The sequence below is a fragment of the Ranitomeya imitator genome, chromosome 6, assembly GCF_032444005.1.
Source record: "Ranitomeya imitator isolate aRanImi1 chromosome 6, aRanImi1.pri, whole genome shotgun sequence".
NCBI lineage: Eukaryota > Metazoa > Chordata > Amphibia > Anura > Dendrobatidae > Ranitomeya > Ranitomeya imitator.
In genome coordinates, this window is record NC_091287.1 from 199,865,695 (window position 1) to 199,888,673 (window position 22,979).

The 22,979-nt window shown below is 47.0% G+C and overlaps 1 protein-coding gene across 1 annotated transcript in view; it reads right to left on the reverse strand.

Moving 5' to 3' along the window:
* The window catches only part of TRIO (trio Rho guanine nucleotide exchange factor), a 2,940,676-nt gene that overhangs the window by 2,805,701 nt on the left and 111,996 nt on the right, over positions 1–22,979 (reverse strand). The window contains 1 exon segment of the mRNA XM_069730426.1: positions 8,016–8,090. Within this exon segment, the coding sequence (XP_069586527.1) occupies positions 8,016–8,090 (75 nt within the window).

Genomic DNA, 22,979 nt, shown 5'->3' on the forward strand with positions numbered 1-22,979 from the left:
CAGCGCTGAGAGCCAGGGTCCGTCGGAAGGGTGAATATATCCATATTTTTTATTCTTTATTTTTTACATGAATATGGATCCCAGGGCCTGAAGGAGAGTCCTCTCCTCTAGACCCTGGGAACCACACGCCATATAAGATGACTGGGCATATAAGATGACCCCGTCTTATACAGCGGGTATATCCCAAATTCCTTATTTTATATGGAAAAGTTGGGGGTCGTCTTATACGCCCAGTCATCTTATACACCAGAAAATACAGTATATATCTATGTAGTATGTCTGTAACGTCATGGTGCACTTTTGACCAGTCACTGGAAAGCAACAAAAACTATAGAAATGTGAAATCTGCTCCAAATAAAAGAAAAACGCTTTCAGTTTCATACCTATTCAGTGCAATTCGGATGTGGGCTCCATTTGTTGCCCTACACACATCCAAACAATAGTGAAGTTATTGCCACACATGGGTAAGGATGTCTGGTGTAACAGAGTGAATAAAGTCTGTGATTCTCTGTTTTATGGAAGGTCTCCTCATCGCTAAACACAATCTTCTGCAAAAATCTTGTATCATTGTCGATCTCATGAAGCATATCTGTAGCAAACGTGCATTGTTTGGGTCTATTCACCCGTAAAACAGACGTTTCTTTAACAGCTTATGAACTGTAGTCTTGCTTTGGTATAATTGTCGAGTACACACACAGACAGATTTTTTAGGGCTCCTAAGGTAGCTATCCCGTAGAGCCTCTACAGACTTGTCACTGACTGATGGCCTACGAGAACGGGGTTTCTCCACCAAACTGCCGATTTCCTTCAACTGCTTATCCCACGGAGTAATATTATTCCTATGTGGTGGCACTTTATTATAAACGCGCCGATATTCACATAGCACTTTGGTCACGGATACAAATTTAGCGAGCCACAGAACACACTGAACTTTCCTCTGTGCCGTCCACATTTCGAAATGCAGTATATAGGTCTGTGAGTATCACTGACATCTACAGTCATGGCCAAAAGTATTGACACCCCTGCCATTCTGTCAGATAATACTCATTTTCTTCCTGAAAATGATTGCAAACACACAAATTAATTGGTATTATTATCTTCATTTAATTTGTCTTAACCCCTTCATGACCCAGTCTATTTTGACCTTAATGACCTGGCCGTGTTTTGCAATTCTGACCAGTGTCCCTTTATGAGGTAGTAACTCAGGAACGCTTCAATGGATCCTAGCGGTTCTGAGATTGTTTTTTCGTGACATATTGGGCTTCATGTTTGTGGTATATTTAGGTCAATAAATTCTGTGTTTGAGATAAAAACGGAAATTTGGCAAAAATTTTGAAAACTTCGCAATTTTCACATTTTGAATTTTTATTCTGTTAAACCAGAGAGTTATGTGACACAAAATAGTTAATAAATAACATTTCCCACATGTATACTTTACATCAGCACAATTTTGGAAACAAAATTTTTTTTTGCTAGGAAGTTATAAGGGTTAAAATTTGACCAGCGATTTCTTATTTTTACAACGAAATTTACAAAACCATTTTTTTTAGGGACCACTTCACATTTGAAGTCAGTTTGAGGGGTCTATATGGCTGAAAATACCCAGAAGTGACACCATTCTAAAAACTGCACCCCTCAAGGTTCACAAAACCACATTCAAGAAGTTTATTAACCCTTCAGGTGCTTCACAGCAGCAGAAGCAACATGGAAGGAAAAAAATGAACATTTAACTTTTTAGTCACAAAAATGATCTTTTAGCAACAATTTTTTTATTTTCCCAATGGTAAAAGGAGAAACTGAACCACGAAAGTTGTTGTCCAATTTGTCCTGAGTACGCTGATACCTCATATGTGGGGGTAAACCACTGTTTGGGCGCACGGCAGGACTTGGAAGGGAAGGAGCGCCATTTGACTTTTTGAATGAAAAATTGGCTCCACTCTTTAGCGGACACCATGTCACGTTTGGAGAGCCCCCGTGTGCCTAAAAATTGGAGCTCCCCCACAAGTGACCTCATTTGGGAAACGAGACGCCCCAAGGAACTTATCTAGATGCATAGTGAGCACTTTAAACCCCCAGGTGCTTCACAAATTGATCCGTAAAAATGAGAAAGTACTTTTTTTTTTTTTTCACAAAAAATTTTTCGCCTCAATTTTTTCATTTTCACATGGGCAATAGGATAAAATAGATAGTAAAATTTGTTGGGCAATTTCTCCCGAGTACGCCGATACCACATATGTGGGAGTAAACCACTGTTTGGGCACACGGCAAGGCTCGGAAGGGAAGGCGTGCCATTTGACTTTTTGAATGGAAAATTAGCTCCAATTGTTAGCGGACACCATGTCGCATTTGGAGAGCCCCTGTGTGCCTAAGCATTGGAGATCCCCCACAAGTGACCCCATTTTGGAAACTAGACCCCCCCCAAGGAACTTATCTAGATGCATATTGAGCACTTTAAACCCCCAGGTGCTTCACAGAAATTTATAACGCAGAGCCATGAAAATAAAAAATAATTTTTCTTTCCTCAAAAATTATTTTTTAGCCTGGAATTTCTTTTTTTGCCAAGGGTAATAGGACAAACTGGACAACAACATTTGTGGTCCAATTTCTCCTGAGTACGCTGATACCCCATATGTGGGGGTAAACCACTGTTTGGAGCGCACGGCAGGGCTCGGAAGGGAAGGCACGCCATTTGGCTTTTTAAATGGAAAATTAGCTCCAATTGTTAGCGGACACCATGTCGCGTTTGGAGAGCCCCTGTGTGCCTAAACATTGGAGATCCCCCACAAATGACCCCATTTTGGAAACTAGACCCCAAAGGAACTAATCTAGATGTGTGGTGAGCACTTTGAACCCTCAAGTGCTTCACAGAAGTTTATAACGCAGAGCCGTGAAAATAATACGTTTTCTTTCCTCAAAAATAATTTTTTAGCCCAGAATTTATTTTCCCAAGGGTTACAGGAGAAATTGGACCCCAAAAGTTGTTGTCCAGTTTCTCCTGAGTACGCTGATACTCCATGTGTGGGGGTAAACCACTGTTTGGGCACACGTCGGGGCTCAGAAGGGAAGTAGTGACTTTTGAAATGCAGACTTTGATGGAATGGTCTGCGGACGTCACGTTGCGTTTGCAGAGCCCCTGGTATGCCTAAACAGTAGAAACCCCCCACAAGTGACCCCATTTTGTAAACTAGACCCCCCAGAGAACTTATCTAGATATGTGGTGAGCACTTTGAACCCCCAAGTGCTTCACAGACGTTTACAACGCAGAGCCGTGAAAATAAAAAATCATTTTTCTTTCCTCAAAAATGATGTTTTAGCAAGCAATTTTTTATTTTCTCAAGGGTAACAGAAGAAATTGCACCCCAGTATTTGTTGCGCAGTTTGTCCTGAGTATGCTGGTACCCCATATGTTGGGGTAAACCACTGTTTGGGCGCACGTCGGGGCTCGGAAGTGAGGGACCACCATTTGACTTTTTGAATACAAGATTGGCTGGAATCAATGGTGGCGCCATGTTGCGTTTGGAGACCCCCTGATGTGCCTAAACAGTGGAAACCCCTCAATTCTAATTCCAACACACCCTTAACCCTTATCCCAACTGTAGCCATAACCCTAATCACAACCCTAACCCCAACACACCCCTAACCACAACCCTAACCCCAACACACCCCTAACCCTCACCACAACCCTAATTCCAACCCAACCCTAAGGCTATGTGCCCACGTTGCGGATTCGTGTGAGATTTTTCAGCACCATTTTTGAAAAATCCGCGGGTAAAAGGCACTGCATTTTGCCTGCAGATTTACCGTGGATTGCCAGTGTTTTTTGTGCGGATTTCACCTGCGGATTCCTATTGAGGAACAGGTGTAAAACGCTGCGGAATCCGCACAAAGAATTGACATGCTGCGGAAAATACAACGCAACGTTTCCGCGTGGTATTTTCCGCACCATGGGCACAGCGGATTTGGATTTCCATATGTTTACATGGTACTGTAAACCTGATGGAACACTGCTGCGGATCCGCAGCCAAATCCGCACCGTGTGCACATAGCCTAATTCTAAAGGTATGTGCACACGCTACGGAAAACGCTGCGGATACGCAGCAGTTTCCCATGAGTTTACAGTTCAATGTAAACCTATGGGAAACAAAAATCGCTGTACACATGTTGCAGAAAAACTGCACGGAAACGCAGGGGTTTACATTCCGCAGCATGTCACTTCTTTCTGCGGATTCTGCAGCGGTTTTACAACTGCTCCAATAGAAAATCGCAGTTGTAAAACCGCAGTGAGATGCGCAGAAAAACAGCGGTAAATACGCGATAAATCCACAGCGGTTTAGCACTGTGGATTTATCACATCCGCTGCGGAAAAATCCGCAGAGGACCAGAATACGTGTGCACATACCGTACCCTAACCCTAACCCTAGTTCTAACTCCAACCTTAGTGGAAAAAAAAAAATTCTTTATTTTATTATTGTCCCTACCTATGGGGGTGACAAAGGGGGGGGTCATTTACTGTTTTTTTTTATTTTTATCACTGTGACAAAACCTATCACAGAGATCAAAATTCACATTGGAACGAATCTGCCGGACGGCAGATTCGGCGGGCGCACTGCGCCTGCGCTCGCCATTTTGGAAGATGGCGGCGCCCATGAAGAAGACGGACGGACCCCGGGAGGCTCGGTAAGTATGATGGCGTGGGTGGGAGCACGGGGGGGGTGGATCGGAGCATGGTGGGGTGGATCGGAGCATGGGGGTGTGGATCGGGACACGGGTGGGGGGGTGGATCGGAGTGCGGGGGGTGGGATTGGAGCACGGGGGGAGCGGACAGGAAGACAGGGGAGCGGAGCACAGGCCGGAGGGTAGCGGACCACAGATCGGAGGGCTGGGGGGGGGGGGGGGGGGGGGGGAGATCGGTGGGGTGGGGGCAGATCAGTGTTTCCAGCCATGGCCGATGATATTGCAGCATCGGCCATGGCTGGATTGTAATATTTCACCAGTTTTTTAGGTGAAATATTACAAATCGCTCTGATTGGCAGTTTCACTTTCAACAGCCAATCAGAGCGATCGTAGCCATGGGGGGGTGAAGCCACCCCCCCTGGGCTGAAGTACCACTCCCCCTGTCCCTGCAGGCTGGGTGAAATTACAGTTAACCCTTTCATCCGGCCTGCAGGAGCCCAATCCGCCATGACGCATATGCTGCGTCACAGGTCGGAATGGCACAGGTTTTCATGACGCATACGGTGCGTCAAAGGTCGGGAAGGGGTTAAATGAAGAAAAAAAAACACAAAAAGAATTATCCTAAAGCCAAATTGGATATAATTCCACACCAAACATAAAAAGGGGGTGGACAAAAGTATTGGCACTGTTCGAAAAATCATGTGATGCTTCTCTAATTTGTGTAATTACCAGCACCTGTAACTTACCTGTGGCACCTAACAGGTGTTGGCAATAACTAAATCACACTTGCAGCCAGTTGACATGGATTAAAGTTGACTCAACCTCTGTCCTGTGTCCTTGTGTGTACCACATTGAGCATGGAGAAAAGAAAGAAGACCAAAGAACTGTCTTGAGGACGTGAGAAACCAAATTGTGAGGAAGCATGAGCAATCTCAAGGCTACAAGTCCATCTCCAAAGACCTGAATGTTCCTGTGTCTACCGTGCGCAGTGTCAACAAGAAGTTTAAAGCCCATGGCACTGTGGCTAACCTCCTTAGATGTGGATGGAAAAGAAAAATTGACAATAGATTTCAACGCAAGATTGTGCGGATGTTGGATAAATAACCTCGAGTAACATCCAAACAAGTTCAAGCTGCCCTGCAGTCCGAGGGTACAACAGTGTCAACCCGTACTATCCGTCAACGTCTGAATGAAAAGGGACTGTATGGTAGGAGACCCAGGAAGACCCCACTTCTTACCCAGAGACATAAAAAAGCCAGGCTGGAGTTTGCCAAAACTTACCTGAAAAAGCCTAAAACGTTTTGGAAGAATGTTCTCTGGTCAGATGAGACAAAAGTAGAGCTTTTTGGGCAAAGGCATCAACATAGAGTTTACAGGAGAAAAAAAGAGGCATTCAAAGAAAAGAACACGGTCCCTACAGTCAAATATGGCGGAGGTTCCCTGATGTTATGGGGTTGCTTTGCTGCCTCTGGCACTAGACTGCTTGACTGTGTGCATGGCATTATGAAGTCTGAAGACTACCAACAAATTTTGCAGCATAATGTAGGGCCCAGTGCGAGAAAGCTTGGTCTCCCTCAGAGGTCATGGGTCTTCCAGCAGAACAATGACCCAAAACACACTTCAAAAAGCACTAGAAAATGGTTTGAGAGAAAGCACTGGAGACTTCTAAGGTGGCCAGCAATGAGTCCAGACCTGTATCCCATAGAACACCTGTGGAGAGATCTAAAAATGGCAGTTTGGAGAAGGCACCCTTCAAATATCAGGGACCTGGAGCAGTTTGCCAAAGAAGAATAGTCTAAAATTCCAGCAGAGCATTGTAAGAAACTCATTGATGGTTACCGGAAGCGGTTTGTCGCAGTTATTTTGGCTAAAGTTTGTGCAACCAAGTATTAAGCTACTTTCACACTAGCGTCGGAATCTCCCCGTCGCAATGCGTCGGCCAGAGATTCCGATGCTAGCGTTTAACGCACTGCACAACGGAGGCAGCGGATGCATTTCTACGGCGCATCCGCTGCCCCATTGTGAGGTGCGGGGAGGTGGGGGCGGAGTTCCGGCCACGCATGCGCGGTCGGAAAAAGCGGTCCGTCAGGAGCAAAAAACGTTACATGTAGCGTTTTTTGCTCCCGACAGTCCGCCAAAGCATGACGCATCCGTCGCACGACGGATGCGACGTGTGGCAATCCGTCGCAATGCGTCGTCAATACAAGTGTATGGGGAAAAAAACGCATCCTGCAAGCACTTTTGCAGGATGCGTTTTTTTCTGCAAAACAACGCATTGTGACGGATTGCAGAGAACGCTAGTGTGAAAGTAGCCAGAGGCCATGTTCACACTTTGCGGCGTCCCTCTGCGGGTTCTCCCGCAGCGGATTTGTAAAATCTGCAGGGCAAAACAACTGCGGTTCTCCCTGCAGATTTATCGCGGTTTGTTCCGCAGTTTCCGCTGCGGGTTTCCGCCTATACTATTGATGCTGCATATGCAGCATCAATAGTAATGTTAAAAATAATAAAAATTGGTTATACTCACCCTCTGATGTCCGGATCTCCTCGACGCTGCACCCGGCAGTCCGGTTCCAAAGATGCTATGCGAGAAGGACCCTTCGTGACGTCACGGTCATGTGACCGCGACGTCACCGCAGGTCCTGGTCGCACAGCAACTCTGACCGGACGGCTGCGTGCAGCGCTGAGACTTCAGAGGGTGAGTATAACATGATTTTTTATTTTTATTCTTTTTTTCACCCCAAATATGGTTCCCAGGGCCTGGAGGAGAGTCTCCTCTCCTCCACCCCGGGTAGGAACCGGACATTATCCGCTTACTTCCCGCAACGTGGGCACAGCCCCATGCGGGAATTAAGCGGTTCAATGCATTCCTACGGGTGCAGAATCGCAGCGATTCTGCACAAAGAAGTGACATGCTGCGCATTTTTTCCCGCAGCATGTGCACAGCTGTTTGCGGTTTCCATAGGGTTTACATGTAAATGGAAACGCTATGGAAACTGCTGCGGACCCGCAGCATCAAAATCGCGGCGGTTCCGCGGTAAAAACCGGAAAGTGTGAACCCAGCCTTAGGCTGAAGGTGCCAATACTTTTGTCTGGCCCATTTTTAGAGTTTTGTGTGAAACAATCAATGTTTTGCTTTTTGCTTCATTCTCTTTTGTGTTTTTTTCATTTAAGACAAATTAAATGAAGATAATAATACCAAATAATTTGTGTTTGCAATCATTTTCAGAAATGAAATGAGTATTATCTGACAGAATTGCAGGGGTGTCAATACTTTTGACCATGACTGTATATATCCATGTACGTTATTCTATGTGTATATATCTGTTCTAGATAGAACTTACCTGACAGGTAGGCAACTTTCTCCTTTAGTATAGGCAATACTTCTATAGCTTTCAAGATCTCATTTCTTTGAGCTCCTACGAGAAAAATAAGAGGTAAGCTTAAAATCCATTGTCCTTATTAAAGGTTTTTTGTCTCTTTAGCAGACAGAATACTGTCGGAGAAAAAAAAAAAAAAAAAGATGCTGCCTTCAAATTTGTTATAAAGCAGTACTTTATTCTACTTTCAAGATACACAATGTCCCAAATTCATCAAAGAGTTTACATAATATAACGTATATACTCGAGTATAAGCCGAGATTTTCAGCCCATTTTTTTAGGCTGAAAGTGCCCCTCTCGGCTTATACTCGAGTCGTTGTCCCAGGGGGTCGGCGGGGGAGGGGGAGCGGCGGCTGTCACATACTTACCTGCTCCTGGCACGGTCCCTGCATCTCCGATGGTCTCCGGGCGCCGGCAGCTCATCCTGCGTTCATCGGTCACGTGGTACCGCTCATTAAAGTAATGAATATAGACGCATATTCATTGCTTTAATGAGCGGTACGATGTGACCGCTGAACATAGGAAGAAGCTGCAAGGTGCCCGGAGACCATCTGACAGTGAGAAGCTGCCAGGGACCGCGCCGGGAGCAGGTGAGTATAACAGGGGCGGGCGAACAGGGGAAGGTGAATATCGCAAGTGCCGGGGGCCTGAGCAACGAGAGATGAATATGTGATTTTTATTTTTATTTTAATCGCAGCAACAGCATTTGGGGCATAATCTATGGAGCATCTTACGGGGCCATCAACCTTTATGTGGAATTGTATGGGGCATAATCTATGGAGCATCTTATGGGGCCATCAACCTTTATACAGCATTGTATGGGGCATAATCTATGGAGCATCTTATGGGGCCATCAACCTTTATACAGCATTGTATGGGGCATAATCTATGGAGCATCTTAGGGGGCCACCAAGCTTTATGCCGCATTGTTTGGGGGACATTTTCTATCGAGTATCTTATTGGGCCATAATCAACCTTTATACAGCATTGTATGAGGCAAATGTTTCTATGAAGCATCTTATGGGGCCATTATTAACCTTTGTGCAGCATTATAAGGGGCATATTTTAATATGGAGAATCTTATGGAGCCCATTATAAACTGTATGGGGCATTGTATGGGGCGTATTTTGTATGGAGCATCATATGGGGCCCATCATGAACTGTATTGAGCATTATATGGGGCTCCTGATTCAATATGGATATTCAAAAACACTTAACGAACCAATGTCTCAATTCATTTTACTTTTATTAGTATCTATTTTTAGTTTTGAAATTTACCAGTAGCTGCTGCATTTCCCACCCTAGGCATATACTCGAGTCATTAAGTTTGCCCAGTTTTTTGTGGCAAAATTAAGGGTCTCGGCTCATACTCGAGTATATACTTTGAAAAGTCATAAAAATTTCACTACTTTTGTCTTTTTTTTGCCAGTTTCAGGCAGCAATGCCAAATTGTGCAAAGCTAAGGAGGAGCCACCAGGGTTAGATGGGAAGTTGCTACATCCGCCCCTCAAATTAATCAATACTGGTGGCGGTTTTATTTTGAACTAGAAATGTTACTGCACTTCATGACTAGAGAAGCATTTCTGACAAAGCACACACCACAAAGAAGATGCAGCAAATTAATTAAGCACTGTGCGCCTCTTAATGAATTCTGTTATGACCTGGTGGTTAGGAGCACCCGGAATGACCTGATGGTTAAACTCACACAGGACAAGCTCTGGGAAGTGGGAGCTCTGCCGACTGCAACCCCTAATCCTATCACACAACTAGAAATAGCAGTGGAGCGTACCTAACACGACCTAGACGCCTCTTCACAGCCTAAGAGCTAACTAGCCCTAAAGATAGAAAATAAAGTCTACCTTGCCTCAGAGAAATTCCCCAAAGGAAAAGGCAGCCCCCCACATATATTGACTGTGAGATAAGATGAAAGTCACAAGCACAGAAATGAAACAGGTTTTAGCAAAGGGAGGCCAGACTTACTAAACAGACTGAGGATAGGAAAGGTATCTTTGCGGTCAGCACAAAACCCTACAAAAAGACCACGCAGAGTGTGCAAAAAGACCTCCGCACGTGCCACTCTGCATCCGAGCTTCCAGCTAGCAGGGCAAGATCATGATAGCCAGCTGGACAAGGAAAAACTGAACAAATAACTAGCAGGGACTTAGCTTCTGCTGGAGTAGACAGGTCACCAGAAAGATCCAAGAGCGAACTGAACCAGTACAAGAACATTGACAGCTGGCATGGAGTAACGATCTGAGTGGAGTTAAATAGAACAGCCAGCCAAAGAATAAACTACGTCACCTGTGTAAGGAACCTCAGAAGCAGCAGCTCCACTCACAGCCACCATAGGGAGTCCATGGACAGAACTCGCCGAAGTACCATTCATGACCACAGGAGAGAGATTGATAACAGAATTCACAACAGTACCCCCACCCTTGAGGAGGGGTCACCGAACCCTCACCAGAGCCCCCAGGCCGATCAGAACGAGCCTAATGAAAGGCACGAACTAGATCGGCAGCATGAACATCAGAGGCAAAAACCCAGGAATTATCTTCCTGACCATAACCCTTCCACTTGACCAGGTACTGGAGTTTCCGTCTCGAAATACGAGAATGCAAAATCTTCTCCATCACATACTCCAACTCCCCCTCGACCAACACCGGGGCAGGAGGATCAACGGAAGGAACCATAGGCGCCACGTATCTCCCCAATAACGACCTATGGAACGGAACACATTATGGATGGCAAAAGAAGCTGGAAGGGCCAAACGAAATGACACAGGATTGGGAACTTCAGAAATCTTATACGGACCAATGAAACGAGGCTTAAACTTAGGAGAGGAAACCTTCATAGGAACATGACGAGATGACAACCAAACCAAATCCCCAACACGAAGTCGGGGACCAACACAGCGCCGGCGGTTAGCGAAACGTTGAGCCTTCTCCTGGGACAATGTCAAATTGTCCACCACACGAGTCCAAATCTGCTGCAACCTGTCCACCACCGTATCCACACCAGGACAGTCCGAAGGCTCAACTTGCCCTGAAGAGAAACGAGGATGGAAACCAGAATTACAGAAAAAAGGCGAAACCAAAAATAGCCGAGCTGGCCCGATTATTAAGGGCGAACTCAGCCGAAGGCAAGAAGGACACCCAATCATCCTGATCAGCAGAAACAAAGCATCTCAGATATGTTTCCAAAGTCTGATTAGTTCGTTCGGTTTGGCCATTTGTCTGAGGATGGAAAGCCGAAGAAAAAGACAAATCAATGCCCATCTTAGCACAAAAGGACCGCCAAAACCTCGAAACAAACTGGGAACCTCTGTCCGAGACGATGTTCTCCGGAATGCCATGCAAACGAACCACATGCTGGAAAAACAATGGCACCAAATCAGAGGAGGAAGGCAATTTAGACAAGGGTACCAAATGGACCATCTTAGAGAAGCGATCACAAACCACCCAAATGACCGACATCCTTTGAGAGACAGGGAGATCTGAAATAAAATCCATGGAAATATGCGTCCAGTGCCTCTTCGGGACCAGCAAGGGCAAAAGCAACCCACTGGCACGAGAACAGCAGGGCTTAGCCCGAGCACAAGTCCCACAGGACTGCACAAAAGAACGCACATCCCGTGACAAAGAAGGCCACCAAAAGGATCTAGCCACCAAATCTCTGATACCAAAGATTCCAGGATGGCCCGCCAACACCGAACAATGAACCTCAGAGATAACTCTACTAGTCCATCTATCAGGGACAAACAGTTTCTCCGCTGGACAAAGGTCAGGTCTATCAGCCTGAAACTTCTGCAGCACGCGCCGCAAATCAGGGGAGATGGCAGACAAAATTACCCCCTCTTTGAGAATACCCGCCGGCTCAGGAACACCCGGAGAGTCAGGCACAATACTCCTTGACAGGGCATCAGCCTTCACATTCTTAGAGCCCGGAAGGTACGAAACCACAAAATCAAAACGGGAGAAAAACAGCGACCATCGAGCCTGTCTAGGATTCAACCGTTTGGCAGACTCGAGATAAATCAAATTCTTGTGATCCGTCAAGACCACCATCCGATGCTTGGCTCCTTCAAGCCAATTTCGCCACTCCTCGAATGCCCACTTCATGGCCAACAACTCTCGATTGCCAACATCATAATTGCGCTCAGCAGGCGAGAATTTTCTAGAAAAGAAGGCACATGGTTTCATCACCGAGCCATCAGAACTTCTTTGCGACAAAACAGCCCCTGCTCCAATCTCAGAAGCATCAACCTCGACCTGAAACGGGAGCGAAACATCTGGCTGGCACAACACAGGGGCAGAAGAAAACCGACGCTTCAACTCCTGAAAAGCCTCTACAGCCGCAGAGGACCAATTGACCACATCAGCACCTTTCTTGGTCAAATCAGTCAACGGTTTAGCAACACTAGAAAAATTAGCGATGAAGCGACGGTAAAAATTAGCAAAGCCCAGGAACTTCTGCAGGCTCTTCACAGATGTCGGCTGAGTCCAATCATAAATAGCCTGAACTTTAACAGGGTCCATCTCGATAGTAGAAGGGGAAAAAATGAAACCCAAAAATGAAACCTTCTGAACCCCAAAGAGACATTTCGACCCCTTCACAAACAAGGAATTCGCACGAAGGACCTGGAACACCATTCTGACCTGCTTCACATGAGACTCCCAATCATCCGAAAAGACCAAAATATCATCCAAATATACAATCATGAATCTATCCAGGTACTTTCAGAAGATGTCATGCATAAAGGACTGAAACACAGATGGAGCATTAGAAAGCCCGAATGGCAAAACCAGGTACTCAAAATGGCCCTCGGGCGTATTAAATGCTGTTTTCCATTCATCGCCCTGTTTAATTCGCACAAGATTATACGCCCCTCGAAGATCTATCTTGGTGAACCAACTAGCCCCTTTAATACGAGCAAACAAATCAGACAGCAACGGCAAAGGGTACTGAAATTTGACTGTGATCTTTTTAAGAAGGCGGTAATCAATACAAGGTCTCAAAGAACCATCCTTCTTGGCCACAAAAAAGAACCCTGCTCCCAACGGTGATGACGACAGGCGAATATGACCTTTCTCCAAGGATTCCTTTATATAACTCCGCATAGCGGCGTGCTCTGGCACAGATAAATTAAACAGTCGGCCCTTAGGAAACTTACTACCAGGAATCAAATTAATAGCACAATCGCAATCCCTATGAGGAGGTAAGGCACCGGATTTGGGCTCTTCATACATCCCGGTAATCTGACAAAAACTCAGGGACTTCAGAAGGAGTGGAAGGCGAAATTGACAGCAATGGAACATCACCATGTACCCCCTGACAACCCCAGCCGGACACAGACAAAGATTTCCAATCCAATACTGGATTATGGACCTGTAGCCATGGCAACCCCAAAACGACCACATCATGCAGATTATGCAACACCAAAAAGCGAATATTCTCCTGATGTGCAGGAGCCATGCACATGGTCATTTGAGTCCAGTACTGAGGCTTATTCTTGGCCAAAGGCATAGCATCAATTCCTCTCAATGGAATAGGATACTGCAAGGGCTCCAAGAAAAAAATTACAGCACCTGGCAAACTCCAAGTCCATCAAATTCAGGGCAGCACCTGAATCCACAAATGCCATAACAGAATAGGACGACAGAGAGCAAATCAGAGTAACGGACAAAAGAAATTTAGACTGTACCGTACTAATGGTGGCAGACCTAGCGAACCGCTTAGTGCACTTAGGACAATCGGAGATAGCATGAGTGGAATCACCACAGTAAAAACACAGCCCATTCCGACGTCTGTGTTCTTGCCGTTCAGCTCTAGTCAAAGTCCTATCACACTGCATAGGCTCAGGCCTATTCTCAGAGAATACCGCCAAATGGTGCACAGCTTTGCGCTCACGCAAGCGCCGATCGATCTGAATGGCCAAGGACATAGACTCATTCAGACCAGCAGGCGTGGGAAATCCCACCATGACATCCTTAAGGGCTTCAGAAAGACCCTTTCTGAAAATTGCCGCCAGGGCACACTCATTCCACTGAGTAAGCACAGACCACTTTCTAAACTTCTGACACCACACCTCCGCTTCATCCTGACCGTGACACAAAGCCAGCAAGATTTTCTCTGCCTGATCCACTGAATTTGGTTCATCATAAAGCAATCCAAGTGCCAGAAAAAACGCATCTACATCACGCAATGCAGGATCTCCTGGCGCAAGGGAAAATGCCCAGTCTTGAGGGTCACCGCGGAACAAAGAAATAATGATTTTTACTTGTTGAACCAGAGGAGCGGGGTTTCAAAGCTAGAAACAGTTTACAATTATTTTTGAAATTCAGGAACTTAGATCTATCCCCAGAAAACAAATCATGAATAGGAATTCTAGGCTCTAACATCGGATTCTGAACCACAAAATCTTGAATGTTTTGTACCCTTGCAGTGAGATGATCCACACAAGAGGACAGACCTTGAATGTCCATATCTACACCTTTGTCCTGAACCACCCAGAGGCTTAGGGGAAAAGACAAAAAACACTGCAGAGAAAAAAAAATGGTCTCAGAACTTCTCTTATCCCTCTATTGAGATGCATTAATACTTTGGGCCAGCTGTACTGTTATGACCTGGTGGTTAGGAGCACCCGGAATGACCTGATGGTTAAACCCACACAGGACAAGCTCTGGGAAGTGGGAGCTCTGCTGACCGCAACCCCTAATCCTATCACACAACTAGAAATAGCCGTGGAGCGTACCTAACACGACCTAGACGCCTCTTCACAGCCCAAGAGCTAACTAGCCCTAAAGATAGAAAACAAAGCCTACCTTGCCTCAGAGAAATTCTCCAAAGGAAAAGGCAGCCCCCCACATATATTGACTGTGAGATAAGATGAAAGTCACAAACACAGAAATGAAACAGGTTTTAGCAAAGGGAGGCCAGACTTACTAAACAGACTGAGGATAGGAAAGGTATCTTTGCGGTCAGCACAAAACCCTACAAAAAGACCACGCAGAGTGTGCAAAAAGACCTCCGCACCGACTCACGGTGCGGAGGTGCCACTCTGCATCCCAGAGCTTCCAGCTAGCAGGGCAAGATCATGATAGCCAGATGGACAAGGAAACAATGAACAAATAACTAGCAGGGACTTAGCTTCTGCTGGAGTAGACAGGTCACCAGAAAGATCCAAGAGCGAACTGAACCAGTACAAGAACATTGACAGCTGGCATGGAGTAACGATCTGAGTGGAGTTAAATAGAACAGACAGCCACAGAATAAACTACGGCACCTGTGGAAGGAACTTCAGAAGCAGCAGCTCCACTCACAGCCACCAGAGGGAGTCCATGGACAGAACTCGCCGAAGTACCATTCATGACCACAGGAGAGAGTTCGATACCAGAATTCACAACAGAATTCAGCGCATTCTGCTCCAAATCAACCATTAATTAAGAATGAAGCCCTGTTGTGCGTAGAACAAGCGACCAGAAGATCACAGCTTCTAATCTCTCCCATGGAGACAATTGAAGCTCATAAAATGTAAAAAAAAAAAAAAAAAAGTTTCCAAAAATATTATAATAAGAAAAAAAATATATATAAAAATGTCTAACCCCTTAGTGACGGAGCCAATTTGCAGCTTAATGACCAGGCCAATTTTTACAATTCTGACCACTGGCACTTTATGAGGTTATAACTCTGGAACCCTTCAACAGATCCCGCTGATTTTGAGATTGTTTTTTCGTGACATATTGTATTGTACTTCATGTTGGTGGTAAAACTTTTCGATATTACTTACATTTATTTATTTAAAAAAAACGGAAATATGGCAAAATTATTTTAAATTTTGCAATTTTCAAACTTTGAAATTTTATGCCCTTAAATCAGAGAGATGTGTCACACAAAACAGTTAATAAATAACATTTCCCACATGTCTACTTTACATCAGCAAAATTTTGGAAGCAACATTTTTTTTTTGTTAGGAAGTTATAAGGGTGGAAAGTTGACCGGCGATTTCTCATTTTTACAACAAAATTCACAAAACCATTTTTTTAGGGACCATCTCACATTTAAAGTCACTTTGAGTGTACATGACAGATATACCCAAAAGTGACACCATTCTAAAAACCACACCCCTCAAGGTGTTCAAAACCACATTCAAAGAAGGAAGAAGGGCACTAGAAAAAGCTGGTATCCTAGTTCCCGATTCCAGTGCATTACCACAAAGACAAAGACCACGAAGAGAGTGGACGGAGGTTCGACGTACCAAGCCCAATAGACCAAAATCCTACAAACTGTTCCATCAGGAAGAGCCCACTGAAGATGTTAGGGCGGGCCTGGAGGGCAGTTGAAGTGTTAAGATTGAGTTATAATGGTTCTTTTAAATGATATCTATAAAATAACGCTGGGAGTGTCACTCTGTCCGAAGCAAGCAAGCGTGACACGCCTGCGCAGTCTAGACCCCACAGAGTGACGCAGCAAGGGACCCGACAACTTACTTACACCCCTCAATATACCGGCCATAGGGGCTCTGTGCTCCCCTGTAGCCCCCCAATATACCGGCCATGGGGGCTCCGTGCTCTGCAGCTCAGGATAGGGTAAATGTAGATCCTAGCGGAGCTCCAGGACCTTCAATGATGTCACCACTATGTGACCAGTGACACGTGTGGGCGGAGTCAGCCCTCCACTGTGTTGGCTGCAAGGGAGTAAAGTATATCTTTATTTGGGACTCAAGGTAACTCACATGCATTTATTTACAGTACACATCTACTTCTCTCCTGACTGCTCCTCCCAGATCAGTCACAGTCACGCTTCAATAACCTGAATCTGATAAGCTCCAGGCACCAGCCAAGAAAAAACTAACACTGCAGAGCCAGCTCCTCAGGCAGTACATCCGCACTCAGGCAGTACAGCTGCACTCAGTATGTATAGCTAAACTCAGGCAGTACAGCCGCACTCAAGCAGTATAGCCGCGATCAGGAAGTAGAGCCGCAATCAGTATAACTACACTCATGCAGTACATCCACACTCCGTACAGCCGCACTCAGGCAGTTCAGCAGCCCTCATAGCTGCACTCAGGCAGTACAGCCACATTCAGAATAGCCACAATCAGGCAGTACAGCCGCACTCAGTATAGTCGCATTCAGGCAGTATAGCTGCCTTCAGTATAGCTGCACTCAGTATAGCCACACTCAAGCAGTACAGCTGCACCCAGTACAGCCGCTCTCAGGCAGTACAGCCGCCCACAGTATAGCTGCACTGAGGCAGTACAGCTGCACTCAGTATAACCGCACTCAGGCAGTACAGCCGCCCACAGTATAGCCGCACCCAGGCAGTACAGCCGCACCCAGGCAATAGAGCGAGAGCGAGAGAAAGAGCGAGAGAGATGGGAGCAGCACATGACAGGATGGGGGCGCAGGATGGGAGCAGCACATTACAGAATGGGGGCGCAGGATGGGACCAGAACATTACAGAATGGGGGCGCAGGATTGGAGCAGCATATTACAGAATGGGGGTGCAGGATGGGAGCAGCACAAGACAGAATGGGGGTGCAGGATGGGAGCAGCATATTACAGAATGGGGGAACAGGATGGGAGCAGCACATGACAGGATTGGGGCGCAGGTTGGGAGGACTACATGACAGGTTGGGGGTGCAGGATGAGAGAACTGCATATCAGGATAGGGCGCAGGATTGGAGCAGCACATGACAGAATGGGGGCACAGGTTGGGAGTAGCACATGACAGAATGGGAGCAGCACATGACAGAATGGGGGCGCAGGATGGGAGCAGCACATTACAGAATGGGGGCGCAGGACGGGAGCAGCACATGACAGAGTGGGGGTGCAGGATGGGAGCAGCATATTACAGAATGGGAGCAGCATATTACAGAATGGGGGAACAGGATGGGAGCAGCACATGACAGGATTGGGGCGCAGGTTGGGAGGACTACATGACAGGTTGGGGGTGCAGGATGAGAGAACTGCATATCAAGATAGGGCGCAGGATTGGAGCAGCACATGACAGAATGGGAGTGCAGGATTGGAGCAGCGCATGACAGAATGGGGGCACAGGTTGGGAGTAGCACATGACAGAATGAGGGCGTAGAATGGGAGCAGCACATTACAGAATGGGGGCGCAGGATGGGAGCAGCACATGACAGAATGGGGGCGCAGGATGGGAGCCGTTATGATAGGCAATTCAGTAACAATGTACATAGCGATCAGAGCACATACAGTGATCTGACAATAACCCAAAATAATAGAACGAGCTCTGAGACGTGGGAACTCTGTAGACCGCAATTCCTGATCCTCTCCAAACACAACTAGAGGCAGCCGTGGATTGCGCCTAACGCTACCTATGCAACTCGACACAGCCTGAGAAACTAACTAGCCTGAAGATAGAAAAATAAGCCTACCTTGCCTCAGAGAAATACCCCAAAGGAAAAGGCAGCCCCCCACATATAATGACTGTGAGTAAGATGAAAAGACAAACGTAGGGATGAAATAGATTCAGCAAAGTGAGGCCCGATATTCTAGACAGAACGAGGATAGGAAAGATAACTTTGCGGTCTACACAAAACCCTAAAGAAAACCACGCAAAGGGGGCAAAAAGACCCTCCGTACCGAACTAACGGCACGGAGGTACACCCTTTGCGTCCCAGAGCTTCCAGCAAAACAAATAGACAAGCTGGACAGAAAAAATAGCAACAAATAGCAAAGAAGCACTTAGCTATGCAGAGCAGCAGGCCACAGGAATGATCCAGAGAAACACAAGTCCAACACTGGAACATTGACAGGAAGCATGGATCAAAGCATTAGGTGGAGTTAAGTAGAGAAGCAGCTAACGAGCTCACCAGATCACCTGAGGGAGGAAACTCAGAAGCTGCAGTACCACTTTCCTCCACAAACGGAAGCTCCCAGAGAGAATCAGCCGAAGTACCACTTGTGACCACAGGAGTGAACTCTGCCACAGAATTCACAACAGGGAGCAGCACATGCCAGGATTGGGGTGCAGGATGGGAGCACATGACAGGATTGGGGTGCAGGATGGGAGCACATGACAGGATTGGGGTGCAGGATGGGAGCAGCACATGACAAGTAGGGGGTGCAGGATGAGAGCACTGAATGACAGGATGGGAGCCGCCCATGACAGAATGGGGGCGCAGGATGGGTGCAGCACATGACAGGATTGGGGAACAGGATGGGAGCACATGACAGGAATGGGGAGCAGGATGGGAGCGCATAACAGGATTCGGGAGCAGGATGGGAGCACATGACAAGATGGAGGCGCACAAAACAGGATGAGGGCGCAGGATGGGAGCAGCAAATAACAGAATGAGGGTGCAAGATTGCAGCAGCACATACCAGGATGGAGACCAAATACCAATAAAAATGCTCGCCACCCAGGCATAGAACGTGTTCAATAGCTAGAACTTTATAACGTATTTTAAATCGGACTAATTAATACTTTTCTCAATTATAGAGTGCTGTGCCCCTGGAGTAATGATGCCATTCCATTTTGGGCTATTACTGTTACTGGTCCTATTGATAATGGACCGACACACCTTAGCCAACATATTGGTTGGTTGTTGTAACCGTTGTCTATGTTCTTTTATCTTTTTTTCCCCCTTTTACCTCACCTTCCCCTACCAGAGTGTTCACAAGAATAGAACATTTAAATGTATCAGAAGCTGACGTGGAACAATTCATCACATGCAATGCTGTATCAGGTGACTTAACCAGATCTCTCTAAACATTAAATGAATTAAGGTACCTTCACACTAAACGACGCTGCAGCGATCCAGACAACGATCCGGATCGCTGCAGCGTCGCTGTTTGGTCGCTGGAGAGCTGTCACACAGACAGCTCTCCAGCGACCAATGATGCCGGTAACCAGGGTAAACATCAGGTTACTAAGCGCAGGGCCGCGCTTAGTAACCCGATTTTTACCCTGGTTACCAGCGTAAAAGTAAAAAAAAAAAAAAAGTACATACTTGCCTTCTGCCATCTGTCCCCCGGCGCTGTGCTTCTCTGCACTGTGTAAGCACAGCGGCCGGAAAGCAGAGCGGTGACGTCACCGCTGTGCTCTGCTTTCCGGCTGGCCGGCGCTCACACTGCAGAGAAGCACAGCGGGGGACAGACAGCGGAAGGTAAGTATATACTGTTTTTTTTTTTTTTTTTTTTACTTTTACACTGGTAACCAGGGTAGACATCGGGTTACTAAGCGCGCGGCCCTGCGCTTAGTAACCCGATGTTTACCCTGGTTACCAGTGAAGACATTGCTGAATCGGCGTCACACACGCCGATTCAGCGATGTCTGCAGGAAGTCCAGCGACGAAATAAAGTTCTGGACTTTCTGCAGCGACCAACGACATCACAGCAGGATCCTGATCGCTGCTGCGTGTCAAACTGAACGATATCGCTAGCCAGGACGCTGCAACGTCACGGATCGCTAGCGATATCGTTCAGTGTGAAGGTACCTTAAGATATTATCACATAACATAAGGGGATTTAATTCCCCTGTAAAAAGGAAACGCACCTTTATTGATTACTTAAAAAATTCTCCTGATGTAATATTTTTGCAGAAAACCCACTTCTCTAAAACTTCATCCCAAAAGTACTTTCATAAGTCATACTCAAGATTTTTTTTTTTAGCTACTCACGTTAAAAAAAAAAAGAGAGGCATCTTTCTCCATAATTCTTACCCATTTATACAAGAGGACACAATTATAGTGTCACGCTCGTGTCCAGACTGGTTGGCGCGAGCGTGCGGGGGTGTGGCCCCACTGTGCCACAGACCAGACTACCCTGGAAGGGGCGTAACTAAGTAGCTTCCTTGGTGTTCGCTGGAGCCTCTGATGGTGAGGTCAGGCTTGTACGGCAGGAAGCTACCAGGTACCACTCCAGGTTGATGTCTGGCTGTGGCTGCTGATCCCACTGGGAGAACGGACCATAGACAGGCAGGCGGGCACGGCTGGTACTCTGGGAGACAGGCGGGCACGGCTGGGACACTGGAAGAACTGGTAGGGACCAGTCTGCAGGCAGGTATGTAAAACAGGTAAGAACCTGTTCAGACAGGAGGACTTAAGAATAGGTAGAGAAAGACTGCAAGAGCGGATGCAAAGCGGAAGTACATGAGCTAGAGTCAAGAACAGAAACGCAGGAGGCGGAGCCAAGAGCAGGAGGTGGAGCCAAGTTCAGAAACGCAGGAGGCGGAGCCAAGAGCAGGAGGCAGAGCCAGGTGCGGAAATGCAGGAGGCGGAGGCAAGAGAGGGAGGCGGAGCCAAGTGCAGAAACGCAGGAGCCAGGGCCAAGAGCAGAAACGCAGGAGGTGGAGCCAAGAGCAGAAACGCAGGAGGCGGAGCAGGAAAGAACCGCAAGAAGCGGAGCCACAGCGCAAAGCCACAGAGTGCAGAGCTGAGAGCAGAGCAAAGTTAGAGTGCAAAGCAAAGCTACAGAGAGCAGAACCGAGAGCAAAGCCACAGAGTGCAGAGCTGAAAGCGGAGCAAAGTCAGAGTGCAGAGCTGAGTGCAAAACCACAGAGTGCAGAGCGAGGTCACAGAATGCAGAGCAAAGAGCAAAGCAAGGCCACAGAGAGCAGAGCTGAAAGCAGAGCAAAGCAAGACACAGACTGCAGAGCTGAAAGCAGAGCAAAGCAAGACACAGATTGCAGAGCTGAAAGCAGGGCAAAGCAAGACACAGACTGCAGAGCTGAAAGCAGAGCAAAGCAAGACACAGACTGCAGAGCTGAAAGCAGAGCAAAGCCACAGAGTGCAGAGCTGAAAGCAGAGCAAAGCCACAGAGTGCAGAGAAAGGAGCAAAGCAAGGTCACAGAGAGCAGAGCAAAGCAAGACACAGAGTGCAGAGCAGAGCAAAGTCAGATACAGAGTGAAGAGCAGAGCAAAGCAAGACACAGAGTACGCACAGCAGAGAAAGCAAACCAAGGCACGGAAATAAACACAGGAACAAGACTAGACTAAAACAGAGTCAGGAACGGGACAAGGCACAGAAACACGGACACAAGCCAGGGTATTAAGCCCCACTGGGTGGCAACACAGGACACAGACCAGGGTACAAGGCCCCACTGGGTGGCGGACACAAGAGTAATTAAGACAGGGTTTGGCACCTCAGCAGCTGAGAACTGACTGAGGGAGTAGGTTGCACAGGCCCTCGCCAATGGGTGGGGAAGTCTTAAATACAGGAAGCCTCATGGAAATTGGCCGGGGACACCTTAGCAAGGTGCACACAGACTCAGGAGTTGCCGGCGCCGCCCCCCTATGCACACAGACAGAATGCATAGAGCAAACAGCAAACATGAGGCACACAGCATGGAGCTGGCAGCAGAGAGAAGTCATAACAAGGCCCAGAGAAGTAAAGGTACCGTCACACTAAGCGACGCTGCAGCGATACGACAACGATGTCGATCGCTGCAGCGTCGCTGTTTGGTCGCTGGAGAGCTGTCACACAGACAGCTCTCCAGCGACCAACGAGGCTGGTAACCAGGGTAAACATCGGGTTACTAAGCGCAGGGCCGCGCTTAGTAACCCGATGTTCACCCTGGTTACCATCGTAAAAGTAAAAAAAACAAACACTACATACTTCCCTTACGCTGTCTGTCCCCGGCGCTGTGCTTTCCTGCACTGGCTGTGAGCACAGCAGCCGGAAAGCAGAGCGGTGACGTCACCGCTGTGTTTTCCGGCTGGCCGGCGCTCACAGTCAGTGCAGGAAAGCACAGCGCCGGGGACAGACAGCGGAAGGTAAGTATGTAGTGTTTGTTTTTTTTACTTTTACGCTGGTAACCAGGGTAAACATCGAGTTACTAAGCGCGGCCCTGCGCTTAGTAACCCGATGTTTACCCTGGTTACCAGTGAAGACATAGCTGAATCGGCGTCACACAGCGATGTCTGCAGGAGGTCCAGCGACAAAATAAAGTGCTGGACTT